This window comes from Rhinoraja longicauda, chromosome 2 (genome assembly GCF_053455715.1).
Source record: "Rhinoraja longicauda isolate Sanriku21f chromosome 2, sRhiLon1.1, whole genome shotgun sequence".
Lineage (NCBI taxonomy): Eukaryota > Metazoa > Chordata > Chondrichthyes > Rajiformes > Arhynchobatidae > Rhinoraja > Rhinoraja longicauda.
In genome coordinates, this window is record NC_135954.1 from 102,540,549 (window position 1) to 102,568,021 (window position 27,473).

General features: G+C 45.2%; 1 protein-coding gene across 4 annotated transcripts in view; it reads left to right on the top strand.

Annotated features, from left to right (window-relative positions):
• The window catches only part of pfkpa (phosphofructokinase, platelet a), a 115,542-nt gene that overhangs the window by 13,875 nt on the left and 74,194 nt on the right, over window positions 1-27,473 (top strand). For 3 of the 4 annotated variants that reach the window (XM_078425223.1, XM_078425205.1, XM_078425196.1), the window contains exons 2-3: window positions 17,791-17,864; window positions 26,606-26,683. In XM_078425223.1, the coding sequence (XP_078281349.1) occupies window positions 17,791-17,864; window positions 26,606-26,683 (152 nt within the window). The remainder of the gene's footprint in view (window positions 1-17,790; window positions 17,865-26,605; window positions 26,684-27,473) is intronic. The other variant, XM_078425215.1, reaches the window with a different exon arrangement.

The following is a 27,473-nucleotide window of genomic DNA, read 5'->3' on the forward strand; positions in this document are numbered from 1 at the left end:
GCTTGTGAGGGTGGGGGGTGGGGTGGAAGGCTGGAAGAAGGGGAGCAGGTCAAAGCCTGGCAGGCAATAGGTGGATACAGGTGAGGATTGTATTAGATTGGCACATTAGGTTGGACAAAGACCAGAGAAGAAATGGCAGAAGGTGTGAGACGAAAGGACTGAAGAGTTGTGAATTGTGAAGCCAGAGAAAGGAATGCAGTGGGCGGTTCAATCTTTCAATGGTTCAACGATGCTTTTGTTGATGTGCAAATTGCCACGGGGAGGGAACAAAATGAGTGCGAATCTAGGTGGGAGGGGGGTAGTTTATAGTTGCCTACAATTAGAAAATTCAATGTTCAGGCCAAAGATAAAAGAGCAGAGCAAGATAGACCACTCGACACTAAAAACCGTAGTATGTCATGGTGCCATTTTAGTAGGCAGAAATTTGCAGAAACATTTAAAAAGAAAAATAACATTGATAGATGAGATATATTCTGCATTTTTATGGTCTCATCACACATACTGTTCCCCCAAAACACTAATTACACTGTGAGAGGCATCGCGAACGGCGGGTTTTGCTTACTAAAATGGCGGACGTTACGCTCCTTTGCGTACTACACTTCAGTTCAGTACGGAGTGGTTCATCTAGTTTTCGCTAGTATTCTTTGGTTCAGGCACCAAAGATGCTGCACGCTGCTCAGCAGGCCCTGCGGACTCAGTGGGATTTTAGTGTGGGATTAAGTGTTGGGTGGAGAACTTGAGTGGGAGGATGTGAAGGTCACAGCAAGGACAATGGAGGAACCCCAAAGCACAGTGAGCTATTAATCTCAAAATTAAATTTTATTTATAAATAAATACATAAAACAAATGCAAAGTATGTGGCTTTCCTTCATGTTTGTAGTTCATCAAGTTCTATTCCTTCATAGCGTTGTGAAGTGAAGACATTCAAGATGAAGACATTTAGATGTACAGGGTCTCTTGCCCAGAGTAGGTGAATTGAGGGCCAGAGAACATAGGTTTAAGGTGAAGGGGAAAAGATTTAATAGGAATCTGAGGGGTAACTGTTTTACACCCAAGTTGTGTCGAAGGGCAAAAATGCACATTTAATAACTTGTCAATAATCTTTTATCATTCTCTTCAAGATCTCAAGTCCTTGTCAATCTTTTGTCCCTTTGACTCATGGGGAATATTTCTGCTGGCCTTAAACTAAATATAGCGGTGGCTGGAATTCCAGCTAATGGAAAATTGTGGCCGTTCCTAGTCCTTTGGTTGCGAACTCACATTTGTTCACAGCTGGAGCAACGGTATTCCAATTAGACCCTAATTATAAAGAAATATAGCATGAGACATGGCTTTCACTGTGTTTCCATGTTCGCCAGGGCAAGGGTTAAAAGGGCTGTAACACCGCAGTATCAATCACCCGATATAACATCAAAGAGTGGTGGACAAAGAGTTTGAACAGATGTCGGAGTGTCAGCCACATGCGGGGAGTGACTGTCATTGCTGAGGCCAAGTGACAGTGTTAACAGCAGGTATCTGTGCAGGATTCCAGTGCCAACAAGACCAACGTTACATTCAGCAGTGTGTGAGGCAGTAGAGATGTGACCACTGCTTCTCCCACTCTCCACTACTTCAGTCTAAGTTCATGGTCCACTCGGCCACTTGATCCAGTGTAACCTGTGCTTCTCGATGTGAACGGAAGCATCACAGAGCAAATAACACACTCGCACTTAGAAAGGTCCTGATCCAAAATGTCACCTCCCCATGTTCTCCAGGGATGCTGCCTGACCCACTGAGTTACTCCATCACTCTGTCTTTATATATATATATATATATATATATATATATATATATATATATCTATACATCTATATATCCATATAGATATATATATATATATATATATATAAATATAATATATACACACATGATGTGTATACACATGCGCACACACACACACACACACACACACACACACACATATATATATGTATATGTGTATGTGTATGTGTGTCTGTGGGTATGTGTGTATATACACACACTGATTTTTTTTCTTGTTTATTATATTGTTTACGGTATACCATGTTTGCAATTTCTGTTGTGCTGCTGCAAGTAAGAATTTCAAGGTTCTATCTGGGACATATGGCAATAAAACACTCTTGACTTTTTTGTTGTAAACCAGCATCGGCAGTTCCATGTTTCTACACTAACGCTGTTATTCAGCATCTGAACCGATGAACCCTTTGACAGTCTTACAGAATTATTTGTGATGATGACATTGGCTTGGTACGTAAAATAGAAATCTATCCATCAATGTGGAGACTTTGGGTAGGGATTCAAAGAACTGAGCTCTTCATTTGCCGATGGATAGCTGCACAAGGTTATCTATTCAACTCTCCACTTCAATAACTAGCAATCAGTGAAGTCTGGAAGTAATATTTAATGGTGCAAGAGTAAACCTTGTTAAATAATGATCTCACGGTCACATCTCATCGTGGAAACTGCATCTGGAGATATTTGGGAAGAAACTAAGGGTTGAAACAACCTGAATTATATTTGAGTTTGAGTTCATTTATTGTCATGTGTAATGAGGTACAGTGAAAAGCGTTTGTTGCGTGCTAACCAGTCAGCGGTTAGACAATTTTCTGATTACAATCGAGCCATCCACAATGTACAGATACATGATAAAAGGAAGATCATGAATAATGTTTCGTGCAAGATAAAGTCTAGTAAAGTCTGATCAAAGATAGTCTGAAGGTCTCCAATGAGGTAGATAGTAGCTCAGGACTGCTCTCTGGTTTTGTTAGGATGGCTCAGTTGGCTGATAACAGATGGGAGGAAACTGTCCCTGAATCTGGAGGTGTGTGTTTTCACACTTCTGTACCTTTTGCCCGATAGGAAAGGGGAGAAGAGCAACTCATCCTTGATTATGCTACTGGCAGGTTTGATTGGTGATGTCAGCCATCATCTGACCATAGTGCACAATGATTACCGAGTTTGCAGGAATCGCAAATACATCGGCAAGGGCATGCCAATCCACCCCAGTCGGCCATTTTCCTCTTCAGTAGCCATCTTGGATCTTAGATCATCGCTGTTTACCATCCTCCCCTCAGTCTTGCTGAGATATACTGGAATTGATCTACAAGGTGCAATAATTACTTCCTTGGAATATCTTTCAGCGCTACGGATTCTTTCTCACCAGGTTCGCAGAGTCTGAAGAAGGGTCTCGACCCGAAACGTCACCCATTCCTTCTATCCAGAGACACTGCCTGTCCCGCTGAGTGGCTGCGGCATTTTGTGTCTATTTTTGGTGGTCCAAAGTTGCGTAGATTGTTCACCGAACTGACAGCACTGTTGTTTACATCGTAGAAAGTATCAGCCCACTGTCCCTTCAGTCTCAGTTGATTGCTCCCTTTTGGTTTCACAGAAAAGACGACAAATATTTTTCATACGATATCCCCAATCTAGTTGCAAAAATAAATCACATATTATTATCTAGCACCCAGAATCTGTGATGTAGCAGAATAGATGTCCCAACTTAAGATAGGCACAAAATGCTGGAGTAACTCAGCGGGATAGGCAGAAGTAATAGGTGACGTTTCAGTTCGAGACCCTTCTTCAGACTGGTAGACAAAGGGTGTGTGAGGTGTCTTGGACCTAGGTAGGGAGGGAATGGACCGGGGGGATAGGATGGAGTCGAGGTATGTGGAAATTAATTCAGTGGGACAGGAGCAAGCAGAAACAATGAGTTAGACAAAGGACGTGTGAGAGTCCTAACCTACTTACTTACTGGGACTGGAATGAAGCCTTTTATCCCTTTGGGCCTATGGTGGCTCCCAGTAAAGCAGTCTCATCAGTTCTAATCAATAGACAATAGAAAATAGGTGCAGGAGTAGGCCATTCGGCCCTTTGAGCCAGCGCCACCATTCAATGTGATCATGGTTGATCATTCTCAATCAGTACACCGTTCCTGCCTTCTCCCCATACCCCCTGACTCCGCTGTCCTTCAGAGCTCTATCTAACTCTCTCTTGAATGCATTCAGAGAATTGGCCTCCACTGCCTTCTGAGGCAGTGAATTCCACAGATTTAAAACTCTTTGACTGAAAATGTTTTTCCTCATCTCCGTTCTAAATGGCCTACCCCTTATTCTTAAACTATGGGCCCTGGTTCTGTACTCCCCCAAAATTGGGAACATGTTTCCTGCCTCTAACGTGTCCAACCCCTTAATAATCTTATATGTTTCAATAAGATCCCCTCTCATCCTAAATTCCAGTGTATACAAGCCTAGCCGCTCCAGTCTTTCAACATATGACAGTCCCGCCATTCCGGGAATTAACCTAGTAAACCTACGCTGCACGCCCTCAATAGCAAGAAAATCCTTCCTCAAATTTGGAGACCAAAACTGCACACAGTACTCCAGGTGCGATCTCACTAGGGCCCTTTATCCCCACTCTTTCCTTTCTGTCTGTCAACCAATTTTCTATCCATGTCAGTACCTTACCCCCAATACCATGTGCTCTAATTTTGCCCACTAATCTCCTATGTGGGACCTTGTCGAAGGCTCTCTGAAAGCCGAGGTACACCACATCCACCGGCTCTCCCCTGTCAATTTTCCTAGTTACATCCTCAAAAAATTCCAGAAGATTAGTCAAGCATGATTTCCCCTTCGTAAATCCATGCTGGCTTGGAACGATCCTGTTAATGCTATCCAAATGCTTCGCAATTTTGTCTTTTATAATTGACTCCAGCATCTTCCCCACCACTGATGTCAGACTAATTGGTCTATAATTTCCTGTTTTCTCTCTTCCCTCCTTTCTTAAAAAGTGGGGTAACATTAGCTACCCTTCAATCCACAGGAACTGATCCTGAATCTATAGACCATTGGAAAATGATCACCAATGCGTCTACAATTTCTAGAGCCACCTCCTTAAGTGCCCTGGGATGCAGACCATCAGGCCCTGGGGATTTATCAGCCTTCAGTCACGTCAGTCTACCCAACACCATTTCCTGCCTCTTTGTTTCCCTGCACCCTCACAATTCAATCTCACATCCCATTAATTGCTCTTCGATTGTGCCATTACTGCTTTCAACCTCCTGACATGGGAAGTGACAAAGTGCTACATTAGTTTCTCCAAACCACTTTTTTACTAACTGACTGGTTAATGCCTACTGCTAACAGATGACCTGCTTATTAGCGATTCTCAATTGTTGTTCATGACCGTTTTAATGAAGCAATTGGATATACATTTTGCATTTGGATAGATTGTCATTATGAATTATCACTGCCGATGATCACGGTAACAAATACATCAAAAAATAAACTGAATGCATGTCAGTATTTTTTATAACTAAATGATAGAGCAGTACAGCACAGAAACAGGCCCTTTGGCCCATCTTGTCCATGCTGACCATCAAGTATCTATCAACATAACCTAGCACTTGAGCATTAACCTAGCAATTTACCATTTGATCGAGTGGCTCATCTCCAAACTTATCAAATTATGTAAGAATCTCTACCTCCACCACTTTCTTAGGCAATGCATTCAAAATTCAATCATTTCTGGATGAAACATGTTTTTACTTCTATCCCCCCTTATTCCTTACCTCTGTTTATAGCCATCTCTGCTTGGGGAAGAGTTCAGTACCTTAAGACTAATCTGTGTCCCATAATTATGTACAACTCTATGTCTAAGGATCGGCCCCGACACAAAATGTCACCTTCTCATTTTCTCCAGAGATGCTGCCAGAAGGCACACAACTACATAAAAGTTAACATAAAGACAGCGGATTCCCCACATACCTCACTGTGATGGAAGGCAATAAAGTCTAATCTTCACCGCTCTTTATTCTCCCGCGGTCCTGCTGCTTTGAGCTCCCGCTGCTTTGAGCTCCCGAAGTCGGTCTCTAACCGGGGACCGCGAGCTCCACGATGTTAAAGTCCGCAGGCTACCGCGGTTCGAGCTCCACGACGTTAAGTCCTGTAGGCTCCCGTGGTTGGAGCTCCCGAAGTCGGTCCCCAGCAGAGGCCGCCAACTCCACGACGTTAGGCCGCAGTGCGGACGGAGATACGATACTGAAAAAAATCGTTTTGGGTAGACTGATGGGACTGAAGGCTGATAAATCCCCAGGGCCTGATGGTCTGCATCCCAGGGTACTTAAGGAGGTGGCTCTAGAAATAGTGGAAGCATTGGAGATCATTTTTTAATGTTCTATAGATTCAGGATCAGTTCCTGTGGATTGGAGGATAGCGAATGTTATCCCACTTTTTAAGAAAGGAGGGAGAGAGAAAATGGGTAATTATAGACCAGTTAGTCTGACATCAGTGGTGGGGAAGATGCTGGAGTCAATTATAAAAGACGAAATTGCTGAGCATTTGGATAGCAGTAACAGGATCATTCCGAGTCAGCATGGATTTACGAAGGGGAATGGCAGGCAGTGACCAGTGGGGTACCGCAAGGTTCGGTGCTGGGACCCCAGCTATTTACGATATACATTAATGACTTAGACGAAGGGATTAAAAGTACCATTAGCAAATTTGCAGATGATACTAAGCTGGGGGGTAGTGTGAATTGTGAGGAAGATGCAATAAGGCTGCAAGGTGACTTGGACAGGTTGTGCGAGTGGGCGGATACATGGCAGATGCAGTTTAATGTAGATAAGTGTGAGGTTATTCACTTTGGAAGTAAGAATAGAAAGGCAGATTATTATCTGAATGGTGTCAAGTTAGGAGGAGGGGGAGTTCAACGAGATCTGGGTGTCCTAGTGCATCAGTCAATGAAAGGAAGCATGCAGGTACAGCAGGCAGTGAAGAAAGCCAATGGAATGTTGGCCTTCGTAACAAGAGGAGTTGAGTATAGGAGCAAAGAGGTCCTTCTACAGTTGTACCGGACCCTGGTGAGACCGCACCTGGAGTACTGTCTGCAGTTTTGGTCTCCAAATTTGAGGAAGGATATTCTTGCTATGGAGGGCGTGCAGCGTAGGTTCACTAGGTTAATTCCCGGAATGGCGGGACTGTCGTATGTTGAAAGGCTGGAGCGATTGGGCTTGTATACACTGGAATTTAGAAGGATGAGGGGGGATCTTATTGAAACATATAAGATAATTAGGGGATTGGACACATTAGAGGCAGGAAACATGTTCCCAATGTTGGGGGAGTCCAGAACAAGGGGCCACAGTTTAAGAATAAGGGGTAGGCCATTTAGAACGGAGATGAGGAAGAACTTTTTCAGTCAGAGAGTGGTGAAGGTGTGGAATTCTCTGCCTCAGAAGGCAGTGGAGGCCAGTTCGTTGGATGCTTTCAAGGGAGAGCTGGATAGAGCTCAAGGATAGCGGAGTGAGGGGGTATGGGGAGAAGGCAGGAACGGGGTACTGATTGAGAGTGATCAGCCATGATCGCATTGAATGGCGGTGCTGGCTCGAAGGGCTGAATGGCCTACTCCTGCACCTATTGTCTATTGTCTATTGTCCGTCAAGGTAAGAGATGAAAAAAGTTTCCCCCATCCCCCACACAAAACAGGAGAAAGAGCACTAAAACACATTTAACATACTAAAACAACAAAGAAGGACCAAGACGAGACAGACTGTTGGCGAGGCAGCCATTATGGGCGCCACACCTATAGATATTTACAAGCTAAAATTAATTTAAACAAGCTTTTTAAGTTAAATATTGCAATCGCAGGCTTGGCAGAACAGAAAATAAGTTATTTTGAAAGTAATATTTAGGGGCAAATTTGTCAGCAGTGTGATGGCATTCAAAGAGGTAGATAGTAGCTCAGCACTGCACTCTGGTTGTGGCAGGATGAATCAGTTGCCTGATAACAGCTGGGAAGAAACTATCCCTGGATCTGGTGGTGTGCGTTTGTTTAAGGGCATTGCTTTAAGATGAAAGCTTAAAGGAGATGTGTGGGGCTAGTGTCTTGCATTAGAGTGGTGGGAGCCTGGAACGTACTGCGAGGGAGGGTGTAGAGCAGGGATGGCCAAACTTGCTTAATGTAAGAGCCACATACGATAAAGTTCAGATGTTTGAGAGCCGCAAGACATGAACAAAATTTACACATACGTTTTTGTTGTTACATACACATTTTGTGATGAAAAAATACACACTGTGATGAAAAAAGGAGCTCAGCCTACATATTTCCACGAGCCGCATATTGAAGGTCAAAGAGCCGCATGTAGCTCGCGAGCCGCGGTTTGGCCACCCCTGGTGTAGAGGAAGCAGAGATACAAGGAACTGCAGATACTGGAATCTTGAGCAAAACTCAAAGTGCTGGAGTAAATCAATGGGTCAGGCAGCATCTGTAGAGGGAATAGATAAGCGATGTTTCAGGACAAGACCCTTTTTATGATACAATAGAGGTGTTTAAGAGGGCTTTAGATATGTACATGAATACGCAGCGAATGGAAGGAATAATGCACCTGCAGGCAGACGAGATTAGTTTAAATCGGCATCATGTTCGGTACAAACATAGTGGGCTGAATGGTCTGTTCCCGTGCTGTAGCGTTCTTTGTTCAAAATGAATCTTTGTTCTAGCAATGTTTTTTTTCTTGCGACCAGATTTAATAAAACAGATGGGTCTAGGAAGTTTGTTCGTGTTGAGGTACGTTTTGAAACGTTGCTCTGAGAAAATTTTATTTTGGAATTTTTGGATATTGAATTGAGAGATCTGAAAAATAACCTTGAGGTAAAAGGCCAACCCAGACGAGGAACAAAATAAGTTACTTCTGCTTCTACTTTATGTTCCTTAAAACCTGATCACTAAATGTGATTAGATCCTCTGTGCCGGAGTCTTGCAAAGATGTTATTCATGAATTGGTATTAAGGGTATTCTGCCTATTGATTTTGTGCTTGCTTCCTTTATAGCAATGCCATCTGTTCCCCTCCCCTGTTCTTTCCCCACAGCCCTGAAATAAGTTTTTTAGTTTAGTGTAGTTTTGAGATACAACGCAGAACCAGGCCCTTCGGCCCATTGAATCTGCGCCAACCAGTGATCCCCGCACACTAACACTATCCTACACACACTAGGGACAATTTACATTTATACCAAGCCAATTAACCAACAAACCTGTACGTCTCTCGGAGAAAGCTGAAGATCTCAGAGAAAATCCATGCAGTCATGGGGACACCATACAAACTCCATACAGACCGAAGATGGGTCTCGACCCGAAACATCACCCATTCATTCTCTCCAGAGATGCTGCCTGTCCTGCTGGGTTATTCCAGCATTTTGTGTCTATCTTCAGTGCAAACCAGGATCTGCAGTTTCTTACCACATAATTTACCAACCCACAAGTCTTTGGGATATGGGTGGAAAACCAGGGTTCCCAGGGAGAACAGCAGACAGCACCTCGTGGCCATGCCATTGAACCTGGCACTGCAGGGCAGTGGCTCTGTCCTGCTGGGTTATTCCAGCATTTTGTGTCTATCTTCAGTGCAAACCAGCATCTGCAGTTTCTTACCACATAATTTACCAACCCACAAGTCTTTGGGATATGGGTGGAAAACCAGGGTTCACAGGGAAAACGGCAGACAGCACCTCGTGGCCATGCCATTGAACCTGGCACTGCAGGGCAGTGGCTCTGCTAGCTGCACCGAGCAGAAGACCCGGTGGGTCGGGTGGCCAGACTCAGAAGTCCTGGTGGGCCGTGCGATCTGTAGACGGAAGCCACCAAGCCAGCCCCCACGTCCTCCGAAGACCAGGAAATCGGAGAAGAGTGAGCCGGCGATGGCGAACACGAGAGTAAGGCCGGGAAAGGAACCGGCAATGTCGGCTGTGGGAGGCTCACCCGGGGCAAAAAGGGTAGACTGGACTTTGGAAAGGCACTTAAACCTTACAACTTTTGCAAGAATTGCCAGGTTTTAGTGCCATTTCCAAAGTCTCAGTGGACTATTTCTGTACATTTTGCCAATTGGGGATTGTGCTTAGACATGGCAATACTTTACTGAACTGTATGCCAAAAATGAACTTCGCTGTGCGTTTGCACATGTGACAATAAAGCACCATTGGCTATTGACCATTGACCTCTGTGCTGACCTTAGTGTGTACATGGACACTTGTTGCCATGAACAGTGCCTTAGGTCTGGCACATACTAGTGCTGCTGGGTGGGGAGCAACGAATGCAAAACTGAAGTGTGTCCTGTGCGTAGCGCTGATCTCTCACACCTTGGGTGTTGAAGAATTTCCAGGCCTGGTTGTGATCCCATTGCTGTCCGCTGGGGTTTCTGCCAAAACAGATTTTGTCCTTCCAAAGTCCAAGTGCAAAAGGAGTTCATGGGTTGTAAGATACTAGAGGAACAAGATGGACCACTCCGTTGAAATCGCCTATACTTGCATCTTGTACGCAAAGGAGCCATTATAGTAGGCAAAACCCGCCGTTCGCTATGCCTCTCGCAGTGTAATCAGTGTTTTGGGGGAACAGTATGTATGATGATACCATTAAAATGCAGAATATATCTCATCTATCAATTCACAGATTTTTGTTATTTTTCTTTTTTAATGTTTTTGCCTACTAAAATGGCGCCGTGACATACTACGGTTTTTAGGGTCGAGTGGTCTATCTTGTTCCTCTAGTATCTTTGGGCCGCACTGAGGACATGAGATGCATTGCGTACACCCCCCCCCCCCCCCCCCCCCAACAACGAGGCTCTTTGCTCTGTTCTATAATTGTCCAGCATGCCTCACGTTGACCTTACCTGCGAAACACATCTGCGATCGGATCGGACAATCGTTATTTTGTGAACCTTTGACTGCACATAATTCCGGTCCTGCATGAGTTGCACTTGAGACATTTACTGCCGTGACTCATGCTTGATGAACGACCATTCGGGCACAGGCCGCCCTAGGAACGTAATCCTGTAATGAGTTCTCGCCTTGTGGCAAGGGGTGGAATTAACTGGAGTCGAGGGAGGAGAATGATAATCCATCATTAGGTCCTTAAAGTGACAAAACCCCAGGCTGGCTGCGGAAACCTCAGGCTGGTGATTAGAAAACGCAACTCGTTAAACTAACAGCGTTGCTCTCCCGAATGGTTCTTGGCAAGAATGATGAATTATTTTGTTTGCTTCTGTTTAATTCAAATGGAAAATAAATAATCTCATTGTTGCAATCCATTCTGGTCACAATAAAGGCTTTCATAAAATATTCAGGTGGTGAAATGTGCAAGGTCCACCCTTGTTTGTTCTGCACTGCTCATGAAATGTGAGGATGGCCTAATGAGAAATAACTGCTACAACTATTATTCTTTTGGGTCTCTTGTTGCCAAGGACTGACTGAATCACGTTACAGTCCATCACAGTCTGCTTCAGAAGGAATGTACTTGACTTTGTGCATTAACAAGGAGGATGTGGAATTTTGTCTTGGGGAATCGTAGTTGGTACCTTCTATGAAAAGGCTTATCTTGTGCACCCGGCATGTGTAATGCATACATCCTGAACGAAGAGGAAGTTGCTTAATCTGCTGTTTATTGAAGATATTGTGGCAGGCAAAGGAGTATAGATGAAAGATAAGACCGACTCATATTAAAAATAATCTCCAACTCTCTTCAGTTGCCTTGGGAATGTGAAATTCCTTTGATGCATACTTAATACTGAACACTAGCTTGACAGTGAATTGTTACAAACGAATAACCTATTGAATCTGAAGCTGTTCCACAGAGTCATAGAGTTTTACAGAGTGGAAAAACAGGCCCTTCGGCCCAACATGCCCACTGCGGCCAACATGTCCCAGCTACACTAGTCCCACCTGCCCGTATTTGGTCCATATCCCTCCAAACCTGTCCTATCCATGTACCTGTCTAACTTTGTTAAACATTGGGATAGTCCCTGCCTCGACTACCTCCTCCGGCAACTTGTTCCATACACCCACCACCATTTGTGTGGAAAAAGTTACTCCTCAGATTCCTATTAAATCTTTTCCCCTTCACCTTAAACTGTTGTCATCTGGTCCTCGATTCACCTGCTCTGGGCAAGAGACCCGTGCATCTAACTTCCCTTCATATCAGTTGTAATTTTGCAGCCGGATGAGTCATTGCTGAAGTGAATGTTTGTCACTTCAGTGCCCACATGTCCTGGAACATTTGGGGTGGCACAGTAACACAGATCATAGAGCTGTTATCCCAAAGCCCCAGTAACTACCCTTGTGGAGTTAACACGTTCTCCTTGTGATTGCTGCTACAACAATCTCAATGGTGAATCTGTGGATTTCTTTGCCACTGAAGGCTGTGGAGGCCAAGTTTGTGGATATTTTTAAGGCAGAGATAGATAAATTGCTGAATAGTACTTGTCAAGGGTTGTGGGTGGAAGGCAGGAGAATGGGGTTAGGAGGGAAAGATAGATCAGCCATGATTGAATGGCCGAGTAGATTTGATGGGCCGAATAGCCTTTTGACCTTATGAGTGCAAGATTAGTGGTAATTTGTCAGTGTCAACCTGGTGGATTGATGTATGTTTTGCCTGTGCTGCATGAATCTATCTATGGCTCTGAGTCAATTTGAATGTAGGTGCTGGGGTACCGTGTTTCGGAGGTCTTCCCGAGGCGCTGTGGCCGTGTTGTCAGCCCAGAAGGCTCGTTGTTCGGCGGGACCAGGAACCCGCCCGAAGGCTTGTCGGACAGCGTAACCGGGAAAGAACTGGAGACATCGGGCGCTATGAGTGGGGTTGGTAGGATGGTGAACCCAGGGGGCACCTACAGGGCTTTCAAGGTCGGCTGCAGTAGGTGCCCCTCGGGCACAAAAATTCCTGGACCAGGACAGGAGTGGAGAGGGACGTCGGTTCGCGGAAACTGATCCAGCACATCGAGTGCGTGGGCCGACCGGACAGAGCTTTGGAAACGGCGCCAAAAATGGCGGCGCCCGCATGTGTAAATATGCAAGAAGAATTTCACTGCGCAATTGCACATGTGACAAATACAGCACCATTGAGGAAACAAGAGAAAGCATGCACAAATAATACTATTCTCTTGGAGACGGGGTGAAGCTGGAATTGGGCGTTTTGGAGAGAGAGTCGGGTGTAAATGCATCTCAATGATTGAAGGATACAGCCTTTAAAACAGGCCCTTAGTTTTACGTTAGTTTTGTGTTATCCCACTTTCGCATCCCACCCTGTGTACACGAGGGGCTAATTCAGAGGCTGATTCACCCACAAACCTGCGTAACTTTGGGATGTGGGGGGAAACTGGACCACCCACCTGGTTGCAGAGGGAATATGAAAACCCCACACAGACAGCACCCGACGTGTCAGGATCAAACTTGGGTCTCTTTTGCTGTGAGACACCAGCTATTCCAGTCCGCCGATCTAAAAGTATAATGCTTGCAAAAACATTGCCTTGCATATATCAGTGGTTTGTGCTTGTAATAGCTGGCTGTTTAAAAAAAAAATGCGGATATAAAATTATACTCTTCATAGATATGACTGATGGATAATTGTAACACTTTGGGTAGTGACGTCTGCGATTCTTAGTAAGTTAGGCCTCCATTTGATTCTGGTTCCCTGAGCACTGTTGATCTTTATCGCACTAGAGTGGCCTAGCTACCTAAACACTGTTTCAAATCCTGCTACCAATGATTTAAGGGGGTTCACTGTTGTCCTGTCAAGGCAACCTGAGGTAATAAATACCACGATTGCCGACAGCTAAAATAACCATTTTTTTTCAAAAGTGCCAAGTGTTAAGTATTGACAGAGCCTTGGAGAGAACAAGATTTAGAGAATTCCAGTTTGATTGCAGCATTCACCGACGGGGGATGTGGTGGGAAAAGTGACCAACAACAATACATTTAAGATAAATGTAACCTACAAGTTAACAACTGGCTTTCTGCCAATTACTTGCTGTCCTAGGCATGGCTTCAGATACTGCTCTCTTCCACACTTTCCACAAAGGCATAGATAGAGTGGATGTGGAAAGGATGTTTCCACTGGTGGGAGAGTCTAAGACCAGAGGTCAGGGCCTCAGAATTAAAGGGTGCTCTTATAGAAAGGAGGTGAGGAAGAACTTCTTTAGTCAGAGGGTAGTTAATCTGTGGAATTCATTGCCAGAGAGGGCTGTGGAAGTAGGTTTGCCAACTGTCCCATATTAGCCAAGAAATCCCATATTTTGGGTTAAATTGGTTTGTCCTGTCTGGGATCACCCTTGTCTCGTATTAGGCCTGGACGGCGTTGTAGGCCCGGACACTGTAGGCCTGGACACTGTAACCCGGGGGCCGCAGCAGTTCCCGCACAGTGTAGGACTGGGCGCCGCCTAAAGGAGGTTGCATAGCAACCCGCCTCCCGGCCCGGGCGGCTTCCATTGATGGAACGGGAACGTGGCCGCTGGCTGGGTGAGGTCACGTGGGGCGCGGGGCGGTGACGTCACCGTTTGTCCGTTATTTGGGAGTGAGGAAGTTGGCAACCCTATGTGGAGGCCAAGTCAGTGGATACTTTTAAGGCAGAGATAGACAAGTTCTCGATTAGAACGGGTGTTAAGGGGAGAAGGCAGGAAAATGAGATTAGGAGGCAGAGATCAGCCATGATTGAATGGCGGCGTGGACTTGATGGGCCGAATGGCCTAATTCTACTCCTATAACTTGTGAACTTTTCACTTCAATGTTTTTTTTGGCCAAAGCATTGATGTCACCAGCCATACCACTCAACAATAAAGAAGACCACTCGGCCCATCAAGTCCATGCTGACACACAGAGCAACCCATTTTCCCCGTTGACTTTCTTGGTTAGCCCAATTGCATTTGCTTTTGTAGAAACAAAGAACTACAGATGTTGGTTAATACACAAAAGTACTCAAATTGCTGGAGTAACTCAGCAGGTCAGGCGGCTTCTCTGGACAACATGGATAGGTGACGTTTTCAGGTCGAAACCCTTCTTCAGACCCATTTGATTTTAGCGCTGTGTAATTTAGGAAAGGCAGGACTTTGACAGTTGTTGACAGTCGCCATAGTTCTGCAGACATTGACCTGCTTATCACCCACAGCCTTTGTCATTGAGGCAAGGTTGTTGCAACTAAAACAAGCTGTCACTTGACATCGGGGAAGATGGACATTGACTTAACGAGTGTGCGGGGTGAGGGGCAGAGAATGGTAGGAATGCAACACACAACCTGTTGGGAAGATAATAAAATCCTGTTTGGGATTTACAGGACAAGAAGGACTTTGCAAGGATGAATGTATTATTGATTCCCTGCTGAATCCTGGAAGGATTTATCTTTAGGGTAGTTTACTGTAGCGATACAGCGCGGAAGCAGGCCTTTCGGCCCACCGAGCCCGCACCGACAAGCGATGCCTGCACGTTAACACTATCCTACACACCATGGACAATTTACAATTGTACCAAGCAACGGTGGCGCAGCGGTAGAGTTGCTGCCTTACAACGCTTGCAGCACTGGAGGCCTGGGTTCGATCCTGACTACAGGTGCTGCCTGTACAGAGTTTGTACGTCCTCCCCATGATCGCGTGGGTTTTCACACAGAGCTTTGGTTTCCTCCCATGCTCCAAAGACGTACAGGCTTGTAGGTTAATTGGCTTGGTGTATGTGTAAATTGTTCCTGGTGTAATATAGCGTTAATGTGCGGGGATCGTCGGTCGGCCAGGACTTGGTGGGCTGAAGGGCCTGTTTCCGTGCTGTATCTCTTAAAAGAAACTAAGCCGTGCCATCTATGCCTGCAAACTAACAGCATAATTTGACCAAAATAAGGCATGAAACAAAATAAGAAAATGCTGTTTATGTGTAAGAAGGAACTGCAGGTGCTGGTTTAAACCGAAGATACACACAGAATGCTGGAGTAACTCAGCGGGACAGACGGCATCTCTGGAGAGAAGGAATGGGTGACGTTTCGGGTCGAGACCCTTCTTCAGAAAATACCGTTTCTGCATTGAAAACAACTATCACCTGATCACTTCTGCATTTTGAATTCTAGCTTATATTGTGATCTTGAGAAGGTGAAAGGTGGTATTGTGGGAGGAGGGGAGAGTGCAAGGAGGAAGGACGGTGAGAGGGAGGGGATTAGTGCAAGAATCTGTAAAGAGGGTGGGGGTTATGGCAAAGGGGACAGAGAGAAGGAGGCTTTAAGTAAAGGGTTCTTTGTGTGAGGGTGGCTTTATAATAGAATGGGGACGGTGGGAGTGAGGAGGTTGAGGACCTGTGGCGAAGGTCTGTGTGAGAGTGAGGGTAGGATGGGTTGGGCTGGGAGAAGCATGGGCAAAATATGCACACATGTGCCCTTGTATTTCTGTCTGCCCTGTCTGTGCAGCAGAACTGGGTCATAAGGTCATAGGTGATAGCAGCAGAATTTGGCCATTCAGCCCAGCAAGTCAACTCCGTCATTTAATCATGATTGATCTATCTCTCCCTCCAAAACCCCATTCTCCTGCCTTCTCCCCATAACCACTAACACCTGTACTAATCAACAATCTATCTGTCTATGCCTTAAAAAATATCAATTGACTTGGCCCCCACAGCTTTTTCTGGCAAAAAAATCCACAAATTCACCACCCTCTGACTAAAGAAATTCCTCCTCATCTACTTCCTGAAGGAAGGTCCTTTAATTCTGAGGCTATGACCTCCAGACCTAGACTCTCCCACTAGTGGAAACATCCTCTCCACATCCACTCTATCCAAGCCTTTCACTGTTCTGTATGTTTCAATGAGGTCCCCCCTCGTTCTTCTAAACTCCAGCGAATACAGGCCCAGTGCCGACAAACGCTCATCATATGTTAACCCACTCATTTCTGGGATCGTTCTCGTAAGCCTCCTCTGCACCTTCTCCAGAGCCAGCACATCCTTCCTCAGATATGGGGCCCAATTGCTCACAATACTTCAAAATGCGGTCTGACCAGCGCCTTGTAGAGCCTCAGCATTACATCCCTGCTTTTGTATTCTGGCCCTATTGAAATAAGTGGTAGCATTGCGTTTGCTTTCTGTGAGGGTCTTCAGTCGTCTTTGATGTTCGTCCATCAGTGCAAGACCACCTCGTATTGTCAAGCCTGTGTGTAAGGCAGCTAACCCATGTCTAAGGAAAGCACACACAACCATCTCCCATTCCACATTGAAGTAGAAGCAAGTCATCATTGACCCTGTGGGGATCGCATATGTTGCGATAAAGCACTCCTCAACGACAGTGATATCTGCTGGCGAAAACTGGTTTGGACTTGAGAAAGCCCGTTGCAATGATAATGGTATCTCGGAACATCCAAACCTATGAATCAAAGTGAGAGAGTAGGTTTTCAGAGAAATAAGTGGGTGAATGGATTGCTCTGGGAGTGGCCATTGATTCAATGGGCTGAATCTCCTGTATCTTCTGCATCTCCTGGGACTCTATTCCTTGGAGCGCAGGAGGATGAGGGGTGATCTTATAGGGGTATATAAAATCATGAGAGGAATAGATCGGGTAGTTGCACAGAGTATCTTGCCCAGAGTAGGGGAATCAAGGACCAGAGGACATAGGTTTAAGGTGAAGGAGAAATGATTTAATAGGAATCTGAGGGGTAACTTTTTCACACAACATGGGTGGGTGTATGGAACAAGCTGCCAGAGGAGGTAGTTGAGGTAGGGACCATTCTAACGATTAAGAAACAGTTAGACAGGTACATGGATAGGTCAGCCTTGGAGGGATATGTACCAAATGTGGGCAGGCGGGACAGGTGTAGCTGGGACATGTTGGCCAGTGTGGGCAAGTTGGGCCGAAGAGCCTGTTTCCACGCTGTATCACTCTATGACTCTAGGGCTCTATTGTTAGAAAATATGAATGTATGAAACCATTAAGCATTAGATTCCATTTTTGTCAAATATCAATTGCCATATTAATGTTGAGACCTGTTTTAATTGTTGCCGTAGGTATGAATGCAGCTGTCCGCGCTGTGGTGCGTATGGGAATTTATGTTGGAACCAAAGTCTATTTCATCCACGAGGTTTGTCAACGTTTTAAATCCTCTATTTTGAAACCCGATTAATGGAAAATGATCAAATAAGGAAATGAATGAATGAATGAATGAATTAATGAGTGAATAAATACTTTATTGTCACATGTGACAAGACACGGTGAAATTCTTTGATTGCATATACCCAAAGTATGAAAATAGCTTCCACATGAAGGGCACTTACAAAGTTACGAACTACCCCCGCGCCAAGTCCCCCTTTGTTCTCCCCTCTTCCTCCCTCACGGCGGTCCCCCCACGTCGGGTCCACACTGTTCTCCCCCCCCCCCCCCCCACCCCCACCCCTCACGGTGGTTCTCCCCCCTTACGTTTGACCTTCAAAGTGCAACACTCCACACTTGCTTGGATTAAATTCCATCTGCCATCTCTCCACCCAATTCTGTAGCTAAGCTGTAACCAGCTCTGCTAGGCGGAGCAGAATATATGGCGGGGGTAGATAGACAGCACTCTCCTCCGCCGAGCAGAGCTGGTCCTTATTCTGAACAACTTCACCTTTGACTCCTCTCACTTCCTCCAAATCCAAGGCATAATCACGGGCACTCATATGGGCCCCAGCTATGCCTGCCTCTTTGTAGAGTACGTCGAACAAAATCCCTGTTCCAGGTGTACACTGGCCCTATCCCCAAACTGTACCTCCGCTACATTGATTACTGCATCGGGGATACTTCTGGCTCCCATCCAGAACTCACGGACTTCAATAACTTCAAGACAAATTTCCATCCTGCACTCAAATCCTTCTGCAGTTGTACAGGGCCCTAGTGAGACTGCACCTGGAGTACTGTGTGCTGCTTTGGTCTCCAAATTTGAGGAAGGATATTCTTGCTATTGAGGGCGTGCAGCGTAGGTTTACTAGGTTAATTCCCGGAATGGCGGGACTGTCGTATGTTGAAAGACTGGAGCGACTAGGCTTGTATACACTGGAATTTAGAAGGATGAGAGGGGATCTTATCGAAACGTATAAGATTATTAAGGGGTTGGACACGTTAGAGGCAGGAAACATGTTCCCAATGTTGGGGGAGTCCAGAACAAGGGCCCACAGTTTAAGAATAAGGGGTAGGCCATTTAGAACGGAGATGAGGAAAAACTTTTTCAGTCAGAGAGTTGTAAATCTGTGGAATTCTCTGCCTCAGAAGGCAGTGGAGGCCAATTCTCCGAATGCATTTAAGAGAGAGCTAGATAGAGCTCTTAGGATAGCGGAGTCAGGGGGTATGGGGAAAAGGCAGGAACGGGGTACTGATTGAGAATGATCAGCCATGATGACATTGAATGGTGGTGCTGGCTCGAAGGGCTGAATGGCCTACTCCTGCACCTATTGTCTATTGTCAAATTCACTTGGACCATCTCTGACATCTGCCTGCCATTTCCTGATCTCACTGTCTCCTTCACAGGAGATAGACTATCGATTGACATCTATTATAAATCTACTGACTCCCACAACTATCTAGACTACACTTCTTCCCATCCTGCCTCCTGCAAAGACTCTATCCCCTACTCCAAATTCCTCCGTCTACAACGCATCTGCGCCCAAGAGCCCGCACATCTTTAGGATGTGGGGGGGGGGGGGGGGTAGCGGGAGTACTTGGAGCTACCCCCCCCCCCCGGTCACCTGGCGAACATGCAGACTCCGCACAGACAGCACACCAGGTCAGGGATTGAACCTGGGTTTCTGGCACCTTGAAGCAGTGGCTCAACTTGTGATGCTGTTTTGTAGCAATGTTCATTTGCACTAAATACATGATCCTGTTGACCCAGCTGCAATTATGTTTTGCGTGAATGAGCTCCCTAACTACAGTACAGGCACTTCATCCCTGCATTATTTACCATGAAGCACCCTCTCCATGCCTAGGAATGTGAATGCTTCCTTAATCAATCTTCCTGCAACTGTTCCCCCCTTCCCCCCCCCCCCCTCCCCCCATTTTGACCGAATGATCCTTGAAAAGCCATTGAAAAGTAGCAATGCTCCTCACCAACTCCCGCATTCTAAAGTTACACCCTGCTATGTGGACTGCTGTCCCCTCCAGCCTAAATTAATTAATTGAATAAATATAACTGAATCCTAAGAGCGATTTAACTACTGTTTGAGTGCATTCAAACGGGAAACATTTTGAAAAAGATTCACCGTTGACAACATTTGGTCTTTCAATGCTCTTTATCAGTTGCATTTGTCTAAGGCTTTATTGGATACATTGAATGTGATTCTTTCTGTTGCCGCATGGAATCTAAACTTAAACTGAATTTTACTAGTTTAATTTCAGGCAACTTTACAAGCCCTGAGGATTCTCCGTGTCTGATTTAAAAGGAATTTAAAATTCAGTCCGGCTTTGAAATATTCTTTCTAAATATAACATCAAAATGATTACTTGCGGCCCAATTTAATTGTTTGGATTTTGCTTCGCTCCTCATAAAGTGACTCGAGCTGTTAGGGTCGAAGTATTTATGGCCCAGGCATGATGTCAGAATTGATCCCGGATAGACCTGCATTCAGAAATAGCCGGTGGAGGTAGAAATCACATTGCAACAGCTGAGGAAGCTGAATAAAAGAATGCAACCAAGATTCAATATCTTAACGAATCTCAGATGAGCAATGGTTTAAACAATTTAACCACATTGTTTTTTTAATGCATTCAGGCAGGAAGTATTTTGAAAAGGAAGGTGACATTTTTGCCTCACCGAATTTCACATTTGTTTACAATTAGTCTGAAGAGGGGTCCTGACCCGAAAAGTCACCTATCTATTTTCTCCAGAGACGCTGCCTGACCCGTTGAGTTTCGACAGCATTTTTGCGTCTATCTTTGGTATAAACCAGCATCTGCAGTTCCTTTTTTATTACATTTGGGTAAAGTTAGATGTTTGCCATTGATTCTGCCTCATACATACATTATCTAACACTGAGGGGTGAAAATGTATCATCTTCTTTTCAGGTGGTCTCTCAGATATGTTGCATTCAGCAGGTTGGAATTCTCTGCCACAGAAGGTAGTTGAGGCCAGTTCATTGGCTATATTTAAGAGGGAGTTAGATGTGGCCCTTTTTGCTAAAGGGATCAGGGGGTATGGAGAGAAGGCAGGTACGGGATACTGAGTTGGATGATCAGCCATGATCATATTGAATGGCGGTGCAGGCTCGAAGGGCCGAATGGCCTACTCCTGCACCTATTTTCTATGTTTCTATGTTTCGTGGATCTCAGGTAGTGGATGAGGTTAACATGGACCTGCATACACCTCCACAGGCAGGAAATGCTTGATGAGGCGGATGCTTAAGTAGTACAGGAGACAGAGCGGACCATCTACTCATTATGCTGGGCTTCTTTGAGAACCTCGGAGTCCATTCCTGGATGCACAATGCTAACCGAGTTCCCTTTTTTTGGTTTTAAGTGGTCATGAGCCAAGGATTCCCATGAGCTGGTCGGGATTTAGTTTAGTCTTGGTTGTAGTTTTAGAGACACAATGCGGAAACAGGCCCACCGAGTCCACAGTGACCAGCGATCACCCCGTACACTAGTTCCATCCTACGCACTAGGGACAATTTTACAGAAGCCAACTAACCGGCAAACTTGCAAGTCTTCGGAATGTGGGAGGAAACCGGAGCACCCAGGGAAAACCCACACAGTCACATGGAGAACATACAAACTCCGTACAGACAACACCCATAGTCAGGATCAAACCAGGTCTCTGGCACTGTAAAGCAGCAACTTTACCGCTGCGCCACTGTGGGTATTACACTTTCAGTCAGAGAGTTGTAAATCTGTGCAATTCTCTGCCTCAGAAGGCAGTGGAGGCCAATTCTCTGGATGCTTTCAAGATAGAGCTCTTAATGATAGTATGGGGAGAGGGCAGGAACGGGGTACCGATTATGAATGATCAGCCATGATCACATTGAATGGCGGTGCTGGCTCCTGCACCTATTGTCTATTGTCTATTATGGAGACTTTGAGAAGGTCCTTGAATCGTTTATTTGTCTACCTGGTAATCTCTTGCTGTGACAGAAATCGAAATAGCCTGATTTTTGGTCACTTGTTGGTCAGTTCAACTAGGCGGCCTGTCCATGAGACTCATAGGAGTGTAATTAAGGCCTTAATGCTGGGATGCTGAAGTTGGCTTGCTCATCCTGACAGTAGATCTCACCGGGACTGCATTGGTGATCTTTCTCCCATGGTTGAGATGCCTGCTCAACATAATCTGTGATTAGACGAGAATTGAATGCAAGTAATCACTGTGGCCCAATGCTCTTGAGGGCTGAGAGGGGGATTTTAGGTCCTGACCTTAAAATGCTTATTTTCTCAGGTGGTCAAATGCCTTGGTGGTGCACTGAAGTGATAAACTTCATCATTGATATTTACCTTCACTGAGAGATGGTTTCCAAGATGAGGGAAGATTTGTGTATTGTAAGGACCATAAGACATAGGAGCAAAATTAGACCATTTGGCCCAATGCGTACTCCATTCAATTGTGGCTGATTTATTGTAGGAAAAAAGAACTGCAGATGTTGGTTTATACCAACAATTGAAGGAAAGTGCTGGAGTAACTCAGCGGGTTATGGAGCATCTCTGGAGATAAAGGATGGGTGATGTTTTGCGTTGAGACCCTTGTGAAGAAGAGTCTCGATCCGAAACGTCTGACATCCTTGCGTTGAAACCCTTTCTCACACCCTTCTGAAAAAGAGTCTCGATCCGAAACATCACCCATCCTTTTTTCCCCCATGGCTGATTTATTTTTCCCTCTCAATCCCATTCTTCTGCTTTCTCCCTGTAACCGTTGACGTCCTTATTAATCAAGAACCTATCAATCAATCAATCAATCACTGTTTTAAAAATACCCAATGTCTCGGCCTTCCCTAGCCGTCCGTAGCAGCGAATTCCACAGATTCGCCACCCGCATTTCTCATGGGAGGGGCGGCATTGTACACAGGAGACAGATTTGCAGAGGACTGTGATGGATGTTAAATGTAAGGCTCGTCCTCTCACATGCTTCAATGAGCATGATGATAGTGATGATCATGTACTGTGTGAGCAGCCTCTTCATACTGTTGGCTGAAGCTGTGGTGACCTTGTTCTAGGAGTGAAGGTGATCTAATTGTAATTGCTTTCAATTTGTCCTGTAGATTAGCTGAACTCCAGAGTCATTGCCCAAGTCTATTCGATAGATCATAGGGTATAATAAATGCTGAAGTCTTCATTTTTAAGCAGTATTGCTGTCAGGGAGACTGTGGTCCAAGGACAAAAGGCAATGAGACTTAACCTCAAAGAAAACCTCAAGGGTTAAATCTATTATTTATCAACACCTACAAAACATTCATGTGTAGGAATGAACTGCAGATCTTGGTTTAAACTGAAGATCGACACAAAATGCAGGAGTAACTCAGTGGGACAGGCAGCATCTCTGGAGAGAAGGAACGGGTGACGTTTTGGGTCGAGACCCTTCTTCAGACTGGTGTCAGGGCAAAGGGAGATACATGGATAGGGAAGTGTAAGGTGTGAAAAATAGGACAAAGGGAATGGAGATTAAGGAAAATGTAGAATGGATCATTGTTAGCTGGGAGTAGGTAACATCAAAGCAAACAGAGATAAAATGTAGTTGGAGACAGTCGAGAACTAGGAAGGGGGAGGGATGGAGAGAGGGAAAGCAAGGACTACTTGAAATTAGAGAAGTCAATGTTAATACCGCTGGGGTGTAAACTGCCCAAGTGAAATATGAGGTGCTGTTCCTCCTATTTGCGCTGGGCCTCACTCTGGAAGTGGAGGAGGCCCAGGACAGAGAGGTTTGTGTGGGAATGGGAGAGGGAGTTAAAGTGTTTAGCAACTGGGAGATCAGATAGGTTTAGATGGACTGAGCGGAGGTGTTCAGCGAAATGATCGCCGAGCTGTACACCTGATTAAATACGTTGTCACCTTCCCCTCAGCTAATAATGTACCGTTCTATATCTCCTTGATCATCGTCCCATTTGATCTGTGTTTTCACACCATACCCTTCCACATCTCTATGTCTCCCTCTACCCTGACTCATTCTGAAGAAGGGTCTCGACTCAAAACGTCACCCATTCCTTCTCTCCAGAGATGCTGCCTTTCCCGCTGAGTTACTCCAGCATTTAGTGTCAATCTTTGGTGTAAACCAGTTTCTTCCTACTTACCAAAATAAGCTTCATAGCCTCCTTTCCAGATTCAAGGGTTGCAATCGAGAAACCAGATTGCTACTCAATGCTGAAATGGGGCTTATGCCAACCACGCTGTTAACGTTCAAATCGGAGTGATTCTGTACCCTGCTTACCACAGTCCTTTTAGGCAAAAGGGCATAAGTGGGAAGAAAAGTAGACAGCGCTTATTATGATTTAAAAAAAAATCTTTTTTAAATGTTGCTGTGTAAAGAGTCACAGTTCTTGAGTTGGGAACAATGAGAGGTGAGAACAACGAAACATGCAAAATTATTATGCTGATCGGTAGATGCCGAGATGACATTCCTCCTGCATTTGGTGTCTAGAATCAGAGGACAAAATAAGAGACTGGTCTGTTCATTCATAAGAAAGAGAAGTTTCTTCACCTTTGTGGGTTAATGCATTTTGGAATTCTCCTCTCAAGAGATCAGTGGAAACTCAGTCACTGAGTGTATTCAGGTAGACATTGATAGGTTTTTCGATTCATTGATCAAATTGATAAATGGCGGCACTGTGGCGCAGCAGTAGAGTTGCTGCCTTACAGAGCTTGCAGCACCGGAGACCCAGGTTCGATCTTGACTACGGGTGCTGTTTGTACGGAGTTTGTACGTTCTCCCCGTGACCTGCGTGGGTTATCTCTGCGATCTTCCGTTTCCTCCCACACTCCAAAGACGTAATGGTTTCTAGGTTAATTGGCTCGGTATAAATGGATATTATCCTTAGTGTGTGTAGGATAGTGTTAATGTGTAAGGATGGATGGTTGGCCAGGACTTAGTGGGCCGAAGGGCCTGCTTCCGCGCTGTATCTTTAAACTAAGAAATTTTTTAAATCAATGGACATGGGGGTCAATACAGGAAAATGGTGATGAGGAAAACAAAGCATCCACAAGTTTATTTGTCGACAGTGCAACAAGGACAGACTGGGTAACATAACCCTGCTTTTATATAATCTTATAATAGGCTGGCACAGTGGCATGGCTGATAGGACTGCTGTCTCGCAGTGCCAGAGACCTGGGTTCATAAGGTCATAAGCGATAGGAGCAGAATTAGGCCACTCGGCCCATCAAGTCTACTCCGCCATTCAATCATGGCTGATTTATCTCTCCCTCCTAATCCCATTCTCCTGCCTTCTCCCCATATCCCTGACACCCGTACTAATCAGGAATCTATCTATCTCTGCCTTAAAAATATCCATTGAGGTTTGATCCTGACCTCGGTGAGATCCTTGATCCTGAGGTTTGATCCTGACCTGTGTGAAGCGTGCATGTTGGCCCTGTGATTGTGGGTTTCCCCCCCCCGTGTGCTCCGGTTTCCTCCCACATCCCAAAGTCGTGCAGGTTTGGAGGTTAATTGGCCTTCTGTTAATTGCCTCTAGTGTGCAGGGAATGGATGCAAAAGTGGGATAACAGAATGGGCGTGAATGGTTGATGGATGATCAGCGTGGACTCAGTGGGCTGAGAAACCAGCTTCCACGCCGTATCTTTTAATTCAATTCAATCCAATCCAATCCTTGTCAACTCAAATTATTGCCACTGCATTGCGGCAGTAACGTGGACAAAGAAAAGATAAACACAGCAGATAAAGGCACCTTATTTCAGATATGGCAGCTATTGATCCTGTGAATGCTACTTGTAAATAACATACACAGAAAAGATTTATGAGGTTGTCGCTGGGACTGATTTATAGGAAGAGATTGAGCAAGCTGGACTTTTTTTGCTTGAAGCATGAACTGTGACCTAATAAAGGTGTATAAAATCATGAGGGCAAAGAAAGGAGAATGAAATCAAGAACTAGAGGACACAGGGTTAAGTTGGGAGGGAAAAGATTTAATAGAAACCTGAGGGGCAACTATTTTACACAGAGGGCAGTATGTCCCTGAAACGAGTGGCCAGGAGAATTGGTTTAGTTTCTGTCTATCGTATCTATGCCTTTTAGTTTAGTTTAGTATAGTTTAATTTAGTTTCGTTTAGAGATACAGTGTGGAAACAGGCCCGTCAGCCCACAGAGCCTGCACTGACCAGCGATCCCCACACACCAACGCTATCCTACACACACTGGGGACAATTTACATTTATACCAAGCCAATTAACCTACAAACCTGTACGTCTTTGGAGTGTGGGTGGAAACCGAAGATCTCGGAGAAAAACCACGCGGTCACTGGGAGAACGTACAAACTCCGTACAGACAGCACCCGTAGTCGGGATCGAACCTGGGTCTCTGGCGCTAAGTGTTGTAAGGCAGCAACTCTACCGCTGCGCCAGCGTGCCGCCCTGGTTGAGAAAGTTACAATCATAAGGCATAAAAGACATTTGGTCATATACGTGGATAGGAAAGGTTTAGGGAAATAGGTTAGACTCAGGCAGGTAGGACTAGCGTAGATGAGCATCTAGGACAGCATGGATGGGTTATGCTGAAGGGCATGTTTCCATGCTGCATGACAGTGCAAATTAATGCATGACTAATGGCATCATCTCATTGCCGTGACATGATCCAGAATTATTTTCATACAAAACCAGAGACTGTGCAGGTTAATTAAATTGCAATAATGTCTGGCTTTTTCTCTCTTGCAGGGTTACCAGGGGTTGGTTGATGGCGGGGATTATATAGTGGAAGCAAAATGGGAAAATGTCTCCAGTATCTTGCAAGTGGTAAGTGGAAATACCGCAATGTTTTGAGGTGAATGATAGCAAAAGCAGCAGTGATTCTTTTAATGGGAATGTTTCTTGGCTGTCGATATCGCCACGGCCTCCTTCAAGTAGATTTATGTAAAAATGCAAGAGTGCTTAAGAAATATGAATGTTTTTAGTTTAGAGGTACAGCGCAGAATCAGGCCCTTCGGCCCACCGAGTCCTCACCGACCAGCGATCCCCGCACACTAACGCTATCCTACACACACTAGGGACAATTTACATTTATACCAAGCCCTGCACAGTACACGCTAGGGACTATTATTTTTACATATGTTTTCAAATACACAGGACGTGATGTTAACATCCAAAGTGCCAAATGTGAACTTGCTCCCGGTGGTAATGGGAGGCTTATGCACTCACCTATGCACCTCCGATGTTGAAAAAGACTGAGCAGACACGTCATTGGGGTTATAAAGTGGGCTCCTACTTTCATTGACGTTTCGCTGACTGGGCCCACGACATCTCCAGTAGGCTCAGCGGTGTGTTCTGGCATCCCAGAACTACCCCCCCCCCCACCGCATCTGCCTAGCCGGCTTATTTGGGAGACCAGATGGGGTCTTTCCTCTTCAGCCAGAGCCACTGGCTACTCTGCTCTGCCACCCCTGATGTTTCCTTGATGGCCTGGCGTAGGGCTTGTCCGCTGATCCCCAGGTCCTTCATCAGTCTTCCAGTTGATGTTGCCACGAATCCCCGACATCCATCTTCTACTGGGCAGACATGTATACCAAGCCAATTGATCAACAAACCT